The sequence below is a fragment of the Chelonia mydas genome, chromosome 3, assembly GCF_015237465.2.
Source record: "Chelonia mydas isolate rCheMyd1 chromosome 3, rCheMyd1.pri.v2, whole genome shotgun sequence".
In the NCBI taxonomy this organism is placed as follows: Eukaryota; Metazoa; Chordata; order Testudines; family Cheloniidae; genus Chelonia; species Chelonia mydas.
In genome coordinates, this window is record NC_057851.1 from 39053479 (window position 1) to 39065837 (window position 12359).

The 12359-nt window shown below is 40.1% G+C and overlaps 1 protein-coding gene across 6 annotated transcripts in view; it reads left to right on the plus strand.

Annotated features, from left to right (window-relative positions):
• The window catches only part of ARHGEF10 (Rho guanine nucleotide exchange factor 10), a 180244-nt gene that overhangs the window by 140083 nt on the left and 27802 nt on the right, over window positions 1-12359 (plus strand). For all 6 annotated transcript variants that reach the window (XM_043542338.1, XM_043542336.1, XM_043542335.1 and 3 more), the window contains one exon: window positions 4585-4727. In XM_043542338.1, coding sequence (XP_043398273.1) covers window positions 4585-4727 — 143 coding nt within the window. The remainder of the gene's footprint in view (window positions 1-4584; window positions 4728-12359) is intronic.

Below are 12359 nucleotides of genomic sequence, written 5' to 3' on the forward strand. Positions count from 1 at the left end.
AGCTCGGGGACAGTGAACTGGATTCTGTTTTGACTTGCACATAATCAACGTAAATAGACTTCCAAGTGTAGGGCACTTGTGCATCTCTGTTATCTTCAAATTATGTGCTCAAATTATACAGTTATTCACTCTCCACCTCAGTGCTTAATTTGAGGACAATGTGGTTGAAGTGAGGAAGGCACATGGCACTAAATTTTGTTATTACTGGTGGTGATGCCTGTGTCAGAGGGAACACAGATTAGCTTTACATCAAAGGTAGAGTTTGCAGGGCTGTTAATTGGAAACACTCTTCTCACTCGTAGACTGAATTCATTTGATATGGAATTGTTGTGATACAATGAATACGGAACTTAGTGTCTTTTATACGAAGATACTTTTCAGATTAGAACCACATTCTAAGCATGTGTCAAGAACAGTTATATAGATGCAGATATCAGAGGCAATACAGTTTACGAGTACCACAATTTTGTTTGGGTCCTGATTCTGCAAAGCACTTATGCATGTGTTTACCATTATTACTATTGTTGTATTACAGTGGTGTCCAGGAATCCCAGACAGGGATTAGGACCCCATTGTTCTAAACACTATATAGGCAGGTAGCAAAGAGAGAGTCACTGCCCCAAAGACAATATAATCTATATAAGAGTTTATGTAAGTATATGCTTAAATTGAGCACATGCTTATGTGTTTTGTTGATGTCAATAAGTGAGCAATGTTACTGGAGCTCACACAGGCGACAGATAGGTATGCAAGTAAGGTGACATTTTCTCAGTGTAACCACACAGATATTAGAAACAACTAAATTTTATATATCTTATTAATAAGACAAGGAATATAAAAGGCAATAAGAGGAGGTTCTATAAATACATATGAGCAAGAGAAAGATGAAAGAAAGTGAAGGTTCGCTACGTGGCGGAGAAGGAGAGCTAACAATGGACAGCGTTAAGAAGGCTGAGGTGTTCAATGCCTATTTTGCTTCAGACTTCACTAAAAGATATAATTGTGACCACATGTTTAACACAATTAATACGAACAACAGGGGGGAAAGAACACAAGCCAGAAGAGGGAAAGATCAGGTTAAAGAATATTTAAATAAATTAGATGTATTCAGGTTGGCAGAAGCTGACAAATTCAAGGTATTTAAGGAATTAGCTGAAACAATCTCAGAACCATCAAGTGATCATTATCAAGAACTCATGGAAAACTGGTGAGGTCCCAGAGGACTGGGGAAGGGTGAACATGTATCTATCTTTAAAAACAGGAACAAAGAGGACCCGGGGAGTTATAGACCAGGAGCCTAACTTCAATGCCTGGAAAGATATTGGAACAAATTATTAAACAATCAGTTTGTAAGCACCTGAAGAATAATAGGGTGATAGTGTGGGGGAAATTGCTGTTGATCTAACCCCTTCCCATTCTGCGGCGCAATCTATGCACTCTATGCAACATATGCAAGAGCTGTAACGCAAGAGGCCTACAGGCCTGTATCCTGTACGACTTGGCTTAAGCTAAAAGCATTTACGTATGCTAGGCTGTGGCACTTGACCCAGATAATGGACTAGGCCAATCTCTAACTAGAAAAGAACCAAAGGGCCTCCGGAAAAGTCCCTAGCTGTCCATTATATGCACCTCCCACCCTGCAAAAGTCCCTAGTCAAAATGCGCCACAGCAAACCGCAGATCTGGATAATAACAAGGTGCGTCAGCACTGTGCTAATTATGAAACTGTCTTTCCATTATTCCTTATAAGGCTTTATTAATAATGCTTGAGCAGTGGGGCAAAAAAAAAACTAATAAGGAAATGCATCGTGTGGCTTGGATTTGGACCTATATAAGACTGGTTTTATAGGGACAGGAGAGAGAGAGAGACCAAGGTGGCACCTGCGTGTGACCATCTCTGTCTCCCTCTCCCTGCATGCTTGTATTCAATAAAAGGCCTCAGACTGTTTGAACCAAACAGATGGTGTGACTCGTTTTCCACAACATAAGTAATAGCCAAACAAATCATGCCAAACCAACCTAATTTCCTTTTTTGACAGGACTACTAGCCTAGTGAATAGCAAGGAAGCTGTAGACTTGATGTATCTTGAAGTTGGTAATGCTTTTGACATGGTCCCACATTAAATTTTCACAAGCAAACTAGGGAAATGTGAAATTACAATAAAATGGGTGCACAACTTGTTGAAAGAGTAGTTATACATGGTTTGTTGTCAAACTGAGAGGATGTAGCTAGTGGGATCCTGCATGGGTCTCTCCTAGGTTTGATACTATTCAATATTTTCATTAATGACTTGGATGATGGAGCGGAGAGTATGTTTATAAAATTTGTGCATGACCCCAAGGTGGGAGAGATTGCAAGCCCTTTGAAGGACAAGATCAGAATTCAAAATTACCTTATGGGAGCATTGGTCTGAAATCAACAAGATAAATTCAATAAAGACATGTGCAAAATACTACATTTAGGAAAGAAAAATCAAATACACAAATACAAAATGGTGAATATCTGACTAGGCGCTAGTACTGCCGAAAGGGATATGAGGGTTATAGTGGGTCACAAATTGAATATGAGTCAACAATGTGATGCAGCTGTGAAAAAGGCAAATATCATTCTGGGTGTCTTAACAGGAGTGTTATATGTACGGCCTGAGTGGTAATTGTCCTGCTCTACACAGCCCTGGTGAGGTCTCAGCAGGGGCACTGTGTCCAGTTTTGGGCACCACACTTTAAGAAAGATGTGGATAAATTGGAGACAGGCCAGAGGAGAAGAAAAAAAGACCAACAAAAGGTTTAGAAAACTTGACCTATGAGGAAAGTCTTGAGAAAAGAAGACTGGTGGTGGAGGGGATCTGATAAGTCTTCAAATAAGTCAAGGGTTGTTATAAAGAGGACTATGGGATCAGTTGTTCTCCATGTCTACTGAAGGAAAGACAAGAAGGAATGAGCTTAATCTACAGTAAGGTAGATTTTGGTTAGATACGAGAAAAAAAACTTTCTAACTATAAGAATAGTTAAGCTCTGGAATAGGCTTCCAAGGGAGGTTGTGGAATACTGTCATGGGAGGTTTTTATGTACATGTTAGATAAATACGTGTCAGGGATGGTCTAGGTTTACTTAGCCCTGCCTCAGTGCAAAGGGCTGGACAAGATGATCTCTCAAGGTCCTTTCCAGCTTTACAATTCTATGGTTCTACGAGAACATTATAGATGATAGTGCAGTATTGTGGGTATTTAATATTGAGTGAGTGTTCACAACAGAAATAAACTAATGTATGTGAAAGCTATTAAAATTATTATTTAATTCTATATGCGATTCAAAATGTAGGTATGAAAGTAGCATGCAAAAAATATTCAAAACAAGGTCATGTTGCTAAAAACAAAATCTCTGACAAAGCAATCTGCTGTGATTTCTTTAATCTTCAACTCCTGCTTCAAAAAGATGTCAAACAGCAGTCTGGCCACTCTGATAAGTGGTGGCATGGAGGCTGAAGCAGAAGGATACTGTATTCCTGATCTTACAACATGCATTTAGGCATAATCTAATTTTGGCCTGCTATATCCAGTCTGAATCAACTTCTGGATGGTTTGTAACCAGAATGAATTCTCCATAAAACTGAACTATACACAGAAGATATGGCACAAAATGAGTCTATAACCTCTTTTAAAATGCATTTCTGAAAGTTAAGAATCTAGTAGCAGAAAGTCCATCCCATCAAGTTTCTGATAGACAGATACTTTTAACATGGTAGTAGAAGCTGTAATAAAACTGTCATTGACTGCTTCATACATCTGGACTTGGAGCCTTGCACGAAAGGTCATTCATCTTGTAATAGGCCAGCTATGGGCTCCTCCTTCCTGGAGAACAGCTATAGTTGTGTGAAATTCTCATAAATGAATGCTTTGAGATTTGGACTGCAGTTAGTGGAGAGTTAGATGAGATGAACAGTTGGGTTCTGCTCTGCAAAGCGCCACTTTGAAAATGGCAATGTGGTGTTCCATGTTAATAGCATCCAACTGAATCCATATAAAATTTGCTTAAATACCAAACGAATAGGGTTTTTTCTGGCTGCCATCTCTTCAAACTCAGCATGGACTCTGAAAGTCCAACTGTGTTCTTTCCTTCTCATACATCATCACTACTTGTAAAGATACCGCAGGCCAGTTGAATGCTCGGTTGCACTTCTGCCTCCCCAAAGTCTTGAAGTTGTGCCCTATGTTACACCTGCACAACCCACTGATTTTACACAGGTCTAACTAAGGCCATAGTTTGGACCAGAGATGTTACACAGTTGTCAACAAGAAACCAAGTGAGCTTGCAGTGTCACTACTTGTATCCTGCATGTAGGGAAATGCTTTCTTGTAACTGATAATTTTTACTTTTACAAGTTTCAGGTTGATTGCTAGCTAGTCATATAGTAAGTCTCTGTGTTTGTCTGTTACTACTTTTGTTTTATAGATGCTAATAGCTCAGGCACTGCTGGGTGAGGCATACTGCTTTCTGAACTATTTGTTCTTAAGTGAATTTGAAAATCAAAAAGTACATTGTTATTGTGTGTAACATTTCATCTTGCTTCTTTTCTTCCGTAAAGATGGAGCCTGGAATTCAGAACCCCAGAAAGTAGTGAAATTAGGGGTTCTGCCAGTTAGAAGTCTACTCATGATGGAAGATACCATTTGGGCTGCGTCTGGTGGACAAATTTTTATAATCAGTACTGAGACACATACTGTAGAGGTAAATGCTTTTACAAGTATTATTTGCGTATTGTGCCATGAAACACTATTATTCTAAATAACAATGGATAGACTTTAAGCATTAAAATTTGGTTCAGAGAACCTATAAAATCCACTGAATCCTCTAAGAGATGTAGTTTTGAGTTGTTTAACTTTTTTTCGGTTAGATTTCACTTTCTCTGCACTTTGAACTTCTCTTATATTGGCATTTGTTGCCAATATAATTTGTATGGATTTTTGGTCTGATTTTTACCCCCTTAAATTGCCATATAACTTCTGGAAACTGCAGGGTATTTTGTGTAAGGACTAGCTCTAAAAGCTAAACCCAAGAGAGCTGACAGAGAGAGTGAGTGAGTGCTGGAAATCAGCATGAGTTGTCTACTAATTTGGAGACCAGGACTCTTGGGGTACATATATACAGTAATTGGGAGGTGTGTTTCCCAGTTTGGGTGGACATATATGTGCTAATTCTAATGCTGCTCAAGCTAGAGAACTAAAATTAGCACTATAGCTGCAGCTGCACAGGTGGTAGCTTGGGCTAGCTGCCTGACTACTATCCCTTAACGAGATGAGATAAGGAGCTTGGCTTGTTTAATCTAACAAAATGAAGGCGGAGGGGAGATAGGGTTGCTCTCTATAAATACATCAGAAGGATAAATGCCAGGGATGGAGAGGAGTTATTTTATTTAAGGGTCAATGTTGCCACAAGAACAAATGGATATAAACTGGCCATCAATAAATTTAGCCTTGAAATTAGATGAAGGTGTCTAATCATCAGAGGAGTGAAGTTCTGGAACAGTCTCCCAAGGGGAGCAGTGAGGGCAAAAAACCTAACTCATTTTAAGACTGAGCTTAAGTTTATGGAAGGGATGCTATGATGAGATTGCCTGCAATGGTATATGGTCCATCCACGACTGCTGATAGCAAATATCTCCAATGGACAGAGATGGGACATTAGATGGGGAGGACTGTGAGTTACTACAGAGAATTCTTTCCTCTATGTCTAGCTGGGTGACCTTTCGCATATGCTTAGGGTCTAACTGATCACCATATTTTGGGTCGGGAAGGAATTTCCCCCCAGGTCAGACTGGCAAAGACCCTGAGAGGAAGGGGGTTTGCCTTCCTCAGCAGCATGGGGCATGGGTCACTTGCTGGTGTGAACTAGAGTAAATGGTGGATTCTCTATGACTTGAAGTCTTTAAATGAAGAGTTGAGGATTTCAGTAACTCAGTCAGAGGTTAGGGATCAATTTCAGGAGTGAGTAGGTAAGGTTCTGTGGCCTGCAACATGCAGTAGGTCAGACGAGATGATAATGATGGTCCCTTCTGGCCTTAAAGTCTTTGAATTTATGAAACACCCTGTATGGCTAGCCCAAGCCAGAGCCCTTGCTGCTATGGCTCGAATGCTGTCTTTAAGTACTGGCTCAAGCAAAGCTCCTGGGCAGACGAACCCAGAACGACAAGCTTGGGTCCAGGCAACTGTTCTGCTTCTGTGCAGCTAGATGTGGCTTTTTGCCTTGTGGAGACTTCTTAACACGCCCATAATCCTCCCTGTCTTCTCTCCTCAGCCACCAGTAAAATCTTCCTGTGTCTGATTGTGGCAGGCCGGTTGAAGCAGTGAATATACTTGTGGGGTATGGGGAACTTCCATCACAAGGCTGAATGGCCAAGCACCAATGTGGAGTGCTCTCTCCAAGTGATCAGTTCAAATTAGCAACAATAAGTGAAGACTTTTATCTGCCAAAAAGTCCTTGGACACGGTTTCAGCTTTTTTCACATCCTGAGAGCTGTCAAAGGAAAGGAGGGAGTCAGGCAGCATGTTCCTCCATATCTTTCTTCCCTTCTCCCTACTGCTCTTTCCTTGTTGCAGGTTTATATCCTCACACACTCTGGGACCCAGCTGTACGCTGCCTCAGTAGGCTCATTAACATTCCTCTCACAGAACTGCTTGGGCCAAATTCTTAAATGATTTGCATGTAGCCAAACTGACATCATCGATTGCAGTGGAGTTGCATGTGTGTGACCGGGAGGAGAATTCACTCTAGACTGTTCACTTAAGCTAGCTGTTAGACTGGGTAGCCCAGTCCCAAAGTGCTGTTCCTCTTCACAGGTACAGTGGCTAGTGCAGGAGCATCTGGCTGAAGAAGAAAGGATCTTTCACGTTTCTTTTACACTCAGAATAGGGAAAGGAATACTGGAGGATGAATTCCAGTGAATCATGCTGACTTCTGTAGAAACCAGCTCTCCCTTCTTTCAAGACAGATGGAATTTCAAGGGTCCAGGCAGTTATTCAGGATTGCTTTGCCAAAGAGATTTACACCCTGTGCCTGTTGCAGATCTTCCACCACTCTATCGGGGGCATGGCTTAGTGGCCTAAACATAGGGGGCTTAAATCCTAACAGGAATAAGTCTTTCCTTCCCCCTGCCAGGAAGATACTTTATGTTCCATGAATTTTACGACATGGAATTCTTTCAGATGAGAGTCTGCGGAGAGAGCCACAGTCTCCTTGCTTGTGTGATTTATAATAAATTTTGTTTCACTGTTGATCGCGGTTCTCCTCACTGTTGTCTGTTTGGTATGCTTGGTAGCAGGATTCATGGCTTGGGGGGTGATAGTGAGTTTTCTACTCCCTTCTTTCTATGGCTACAGTTGCTGGGATGACTTGTTTGATCTGAGTGAATGCTCCCACTTTTCAATTTTTTTCTATTTTGTCTTTCTTTTAACATGTTTTTTTGCTTGTGTGCATGGTTCCATGTGGTTATGGGAAAGGTGAATTGGTGGGAAATTGAGGTGAACTACCTATGGGTAGGAACCTTTACAGGGCATAAGCCCTGGGATATCTGAAGCTCTTAAACAGCTTTGATAAATCCCCTTGTCTCTCACTGAGACATGCCCTGAGTGACTCCTTTCAATGAGAGGGGACGTGAATGAGCATCCTCTACCCTGCAGCAAAGCTTCTGCTTTAGCTGGATAAGAGTGAGGCAGCTTGGATGCACTCAGCTGGTAATATTGTTAAAGCATTCCTCCAGGGCAGAGACCAACTTCCTGGGATAGGATGCTGTGCATCTGTGCATCACTAGTTCATGTGTAGAAATGATAATGCCAAATCCTCATCCCACACCTCTTCCTGATGAGGCACTGCCTGCCTTTTAGGGATCTTATTTTCATATATTGCCTCAGCCAGCAATCCATGCCTTTACTGTGTGTGGAACTCTCTCTCCTCTGAAATCTATCTTACTCCACCTCTCTCTGCTTTTTCAAAGCACTCTAAGCCTTCATTTCCCATGCTGTTGTTTTTTTTTAAAATCACCACTGTTGGCCCTTTATATATTTCTGTTGGCTCTCATTCCCCACCCCCTTTTTTTTCTGTATGGATTGGTCTCCCTCAGATTCATTTTGTTTTAATGTAAATAATATGTTTTAATGGTAATCTTTCAGTGTGTTTTTGGAAATGGCACAGTGCCCTGAGCCCCTTGGCCAGGGATACTTTGGAAAGCAAGGAATTGCTGTTGCATAGTGTTAAGGATCCCAGTACACATTTTGCCCAAGTGTAGGGGTTTGCCCTTGCCCACTACTTTCTCTCCCCCAATGTAGTATTTAGCATTCTGGGTCCTGTTTCCCTGCAGACCTCCCACCAAAAGGTGGCAGCATTTCAATATTACTGTTGGATCTAGACCCTGATCCTGTGGTTATCTCTGTGCAAACAGACTCATGCAGGATTGGGGCCTCACTTGTAAAGTATCCCAGTATTTTATGGGCTGAAAGTCACTGTGTAAATGAAAAATAATCCTATTTTTCAAGACTTGGCTAATTATAGACAAACTACTTTAGTTTGGAAGATTTAAGTGGAATGATCTGAAATGTGTTAAACAAACAGAAATTTCCTGTGTTTATGTTGCCCAAATATTGTAATTTTTTTAAAGTTATCAAAAGTCAATCACCATTTCATGAACAAAGAGACCCATTATGTGGAGCTTGCTATGCTTGAGAAACCATGGTTCAGTTTTTGGCACAGCTATTTAGGCCTGGAATCACAACTGAGTTTGCACTGTGCAAGTGGGCAACCTCTGAAAAGAAAGAATTCAACTATGCAATACACTGTCAAAACAATAGTGGGCCATGTCAGGCTCCAGTGTTGGAAAGACCGACTGTGGCATCCAAAATGTGTTCTGCAGCTCTGTTGTTGCTATAGAGTTGGAACAAGAGAGTCTGAGGGAAAAAAACCTGGGCTTTGAATAGAAGGCAGAGAGGGAATGCGCTTATGAAAACTCAAGAAGGGGAAAATGTAAAATCCTAAACTGAGAACTTGTGTTTGTTTACTTAAAGATTGGGGATAGATCCGGTTTTGTCACTCAATAGTTGCCCTGCTTGTTATATGAACTAAATTCTTTAAAGATAAAAATCAACTACTGTATTTCACATGGGCAATGCAGGCGATGTAGATGCCAGCAGCTACTTTCAGTGAAAAGATTTATGCGCTGGCAAAAGAATGTCCAGGTTTTTGGTACATTCCTGCTCCTACTCAAAATTAGAAGACCATTTGGTTGAGAAGAATGGCTTTTTGTGCATGGCAATTGATTTTTTTCCCTAAATGTCTCAGATAACTGTACAAACAGAAGCACACACTATGTGGTAGTTTAATGAATTAACTGGTAAATACAGATGAGTTAGAGACTCTGATGTGAATTGTTTGCAGTTGTGCTAATAGAATCATCTTCCTGCTCATGGTCAGAGCAGAACGCTTCAGAAATGGTTCATTTTTAAATTTTATATCATTAGTTTAATTACCTGCCTGATCCAAAGCCAGAAGTCTAGAAATGAGCTTTGGGCTTTGGATCAGTCCCTAAGAGGATTTAACAACACACATTTGACATTATAATAATTGTGTGTGATACTATAAAGCAAAAGCACATTATTTTTGAAGCCATGATTGTCATGAAATTTTTACATGTACTATGGATGTATCAGGAAATTCACTCATAAGAAGGATGAGCAGCTTTCCCAGGGGCTCTGCCGGCAATGTGACAAATGAATGTCTCCAACTCTTGCTCTGTTAGACAAATGATCGATTTATATTTTTAAATTGTGTATGTTATTGAAGAAAAACTGAGATGAGGTAAGACAGACAGTTTAAGGAATGGGAAAATGTATAATACCATGCGTCATTAAGTGTCCAGTTTTTCTATGCTACTTGAGTAAAAATGTCACTTTAAAATTGTAGATATAAATGCATACAGCAGAGATGCTCTCCGTGCCTTCTAGAGTGTGGTCACTAGTGAAGGCCAAAAGGTAATACAGTTTGACTCACCAGAATTGAGAATGTGAGCATAACTTAACAGGCAAAGAGACACCTTCTCTATTCATTTACTATAATCTGCGCACTTGAGGAATATTACAGTTCCTTAACAAAAGAAGAGAAAAAAAACCTCCCCCTCAAAACCCACTAAACAGCAAGCATGAAAATAGGAATAATAAGGTAAGATAGACTATATTCTCCTCTGTTACACTGATGTGGGTCTGGAGTAATTCTATTGGCATAAGTGGAGTTACAGTTGTCAAGGATGTTGTCAAGTAATGTGACAAGTGACTGAAAGGAAGGATGAGCCATTGGTTAGGACATTAGTAGAGGAGTTGGGAGACCCAGTTTCAATTCCCTATTCTCCCACAGACTTCCTGAGTGATGCTGGGCAAGTCACTTAGACTATCTGTGGCTCAGTTTCCCATCTGTAAAATGGGGATAATAAAACTTCCCTACCTCACAGGGGTGTTAATGAGGATATTTTAAATTGTGAGATGCCCAGCTACTGTGGTGATGGGGTCCATAAAAGTACCTAAGATAGACTGAGAGAAGAATTTGGCCTGATGTGAGTGATCTTTGAGAAAGGTGTGGATTAGATGCTGACGCTAAATGACCAGAATGTAATACGATCTGGTTAAGAACCATAAACAGGGAACGTTTATTTTTAAAAAGTGAGAATAAAATTGAGTGTGTCTCGGTATTGTGAGACACAGAACAGTTATATACTTGTAAATCCTTGAGGCTGAATCCATGTAGGGGAAGTATTTGTGATTTATGCATTACAATGATTCTTTATTGTACGAACAGCTCTGTACACTCCAGTAAGCAGCCTGCTGGCACAACACGTAAAAAACAACAACAATCTCTTACTTCAAAGACGATTCACTTATAATGGTGAAGAGGAAACAAGTTCCAAATGTTATGGCCAAACTTTGCTTTTAATGATTGAAGGGCTTCAGTTACACATGAGAGTTCTCTCTCATACCTTAAAGACAGGACACAGATCGGGTCCTGCCTCATAATGGAAACCTTGCTGGAGCTAGGGGATAGTTCTTGTAATTGGCCAGAGTGGTTACTTATTTCAGGAATAATCACTGTGACTCCAGATTAAAGTGGCCATGCACAATTTGAACAGTAATTATATTCTCTAGTAAACAAATTATCGCAGTTAAACTAGCTCTCCTGCATTTTGATCAATTTAAGAGTGACATGGGCTTTCTACGTACTCCTGTGAACCCGCTGGACACAGTGCAGGGCCTTGCCTTCAACAGAAGATGAGAGCACTCACCACTCTGGCAAGAGGCACCCATCATCTTAAAGAACCAGGCTCAGACATTACCAACATTTATAAAGCTCATACCTTAATAAAAAAGAAAGCAATAATATTACATAAGACTTACCTATTAATATATGTAATTGAGCAAGTAATGCCTTTAGATCCTTAAATAATCTACCTTTTAAAGATCAGTTCATCCCTAATCTCGTCGTCCATTTTACTCAGTAGAAACAGAATTAAATAAAAGACCGGAAAGAAAATCCTTGATATTATTAATAGTATTTTATTTCTTTGGCAAAGAAATAAAAATGGAGTAATTGAGTTCCCCACTGAATCCTCCCAGGGCTAATATTTGTAAATCAAAGGTAATTTTAGCCTCTAGGATTTTAATCCTGTTTCACCTTCTCCTCCATATAGGGTGTCCTCTAAAGCAGGGGAGATTGAGTGAATTTTCCGCATAATGAAATGACTGGCAATGTTAAATTTGACCCTTCTTAATGTGTACTTTTGTTCAGATATTCTTATCTCAGGGAGGTCAGAATTTTCTCAGTGACAACAAAACCTACAGGGACATTTTGTTGTATATTTTTATGATTAGGTGCTAGGTTATGTCATAGCCACCAATCTTACGCTAATAGGCTATTCCCTGCTATATATATTTAGGGCCATGAAAGACTGAGGCCATATTTTCAGTACATCATGATGATATTCAAAACTTAAAATTGTTCTTTCAAAAGAAAGTTAATTGACTGGTTTGTTCAAAGAGAAGTTTAAAATAGGAGAGATTATTCATAGAGACTGTCTTTTTTAATTATGTCTTTGAACTGGACCTAGTGCAGGGGGCCCTAGAGGCTCCTAGGCGCGTTGGTAATACAAATAAAAATAACTATTAATAATTACAACAATAATGGTTGGTAAAAAGAAAAGGAGTACTTGTGGCACCTTAGAGACTAACCAGTTTATTTGAGCATGAGCTTTCGTGAGCTACAGCTCACTTCATCGGATCGAAAGCTCATGCTCAAATAAACTGGTTAGTCTCTAAGGTGCCACAAGTACTC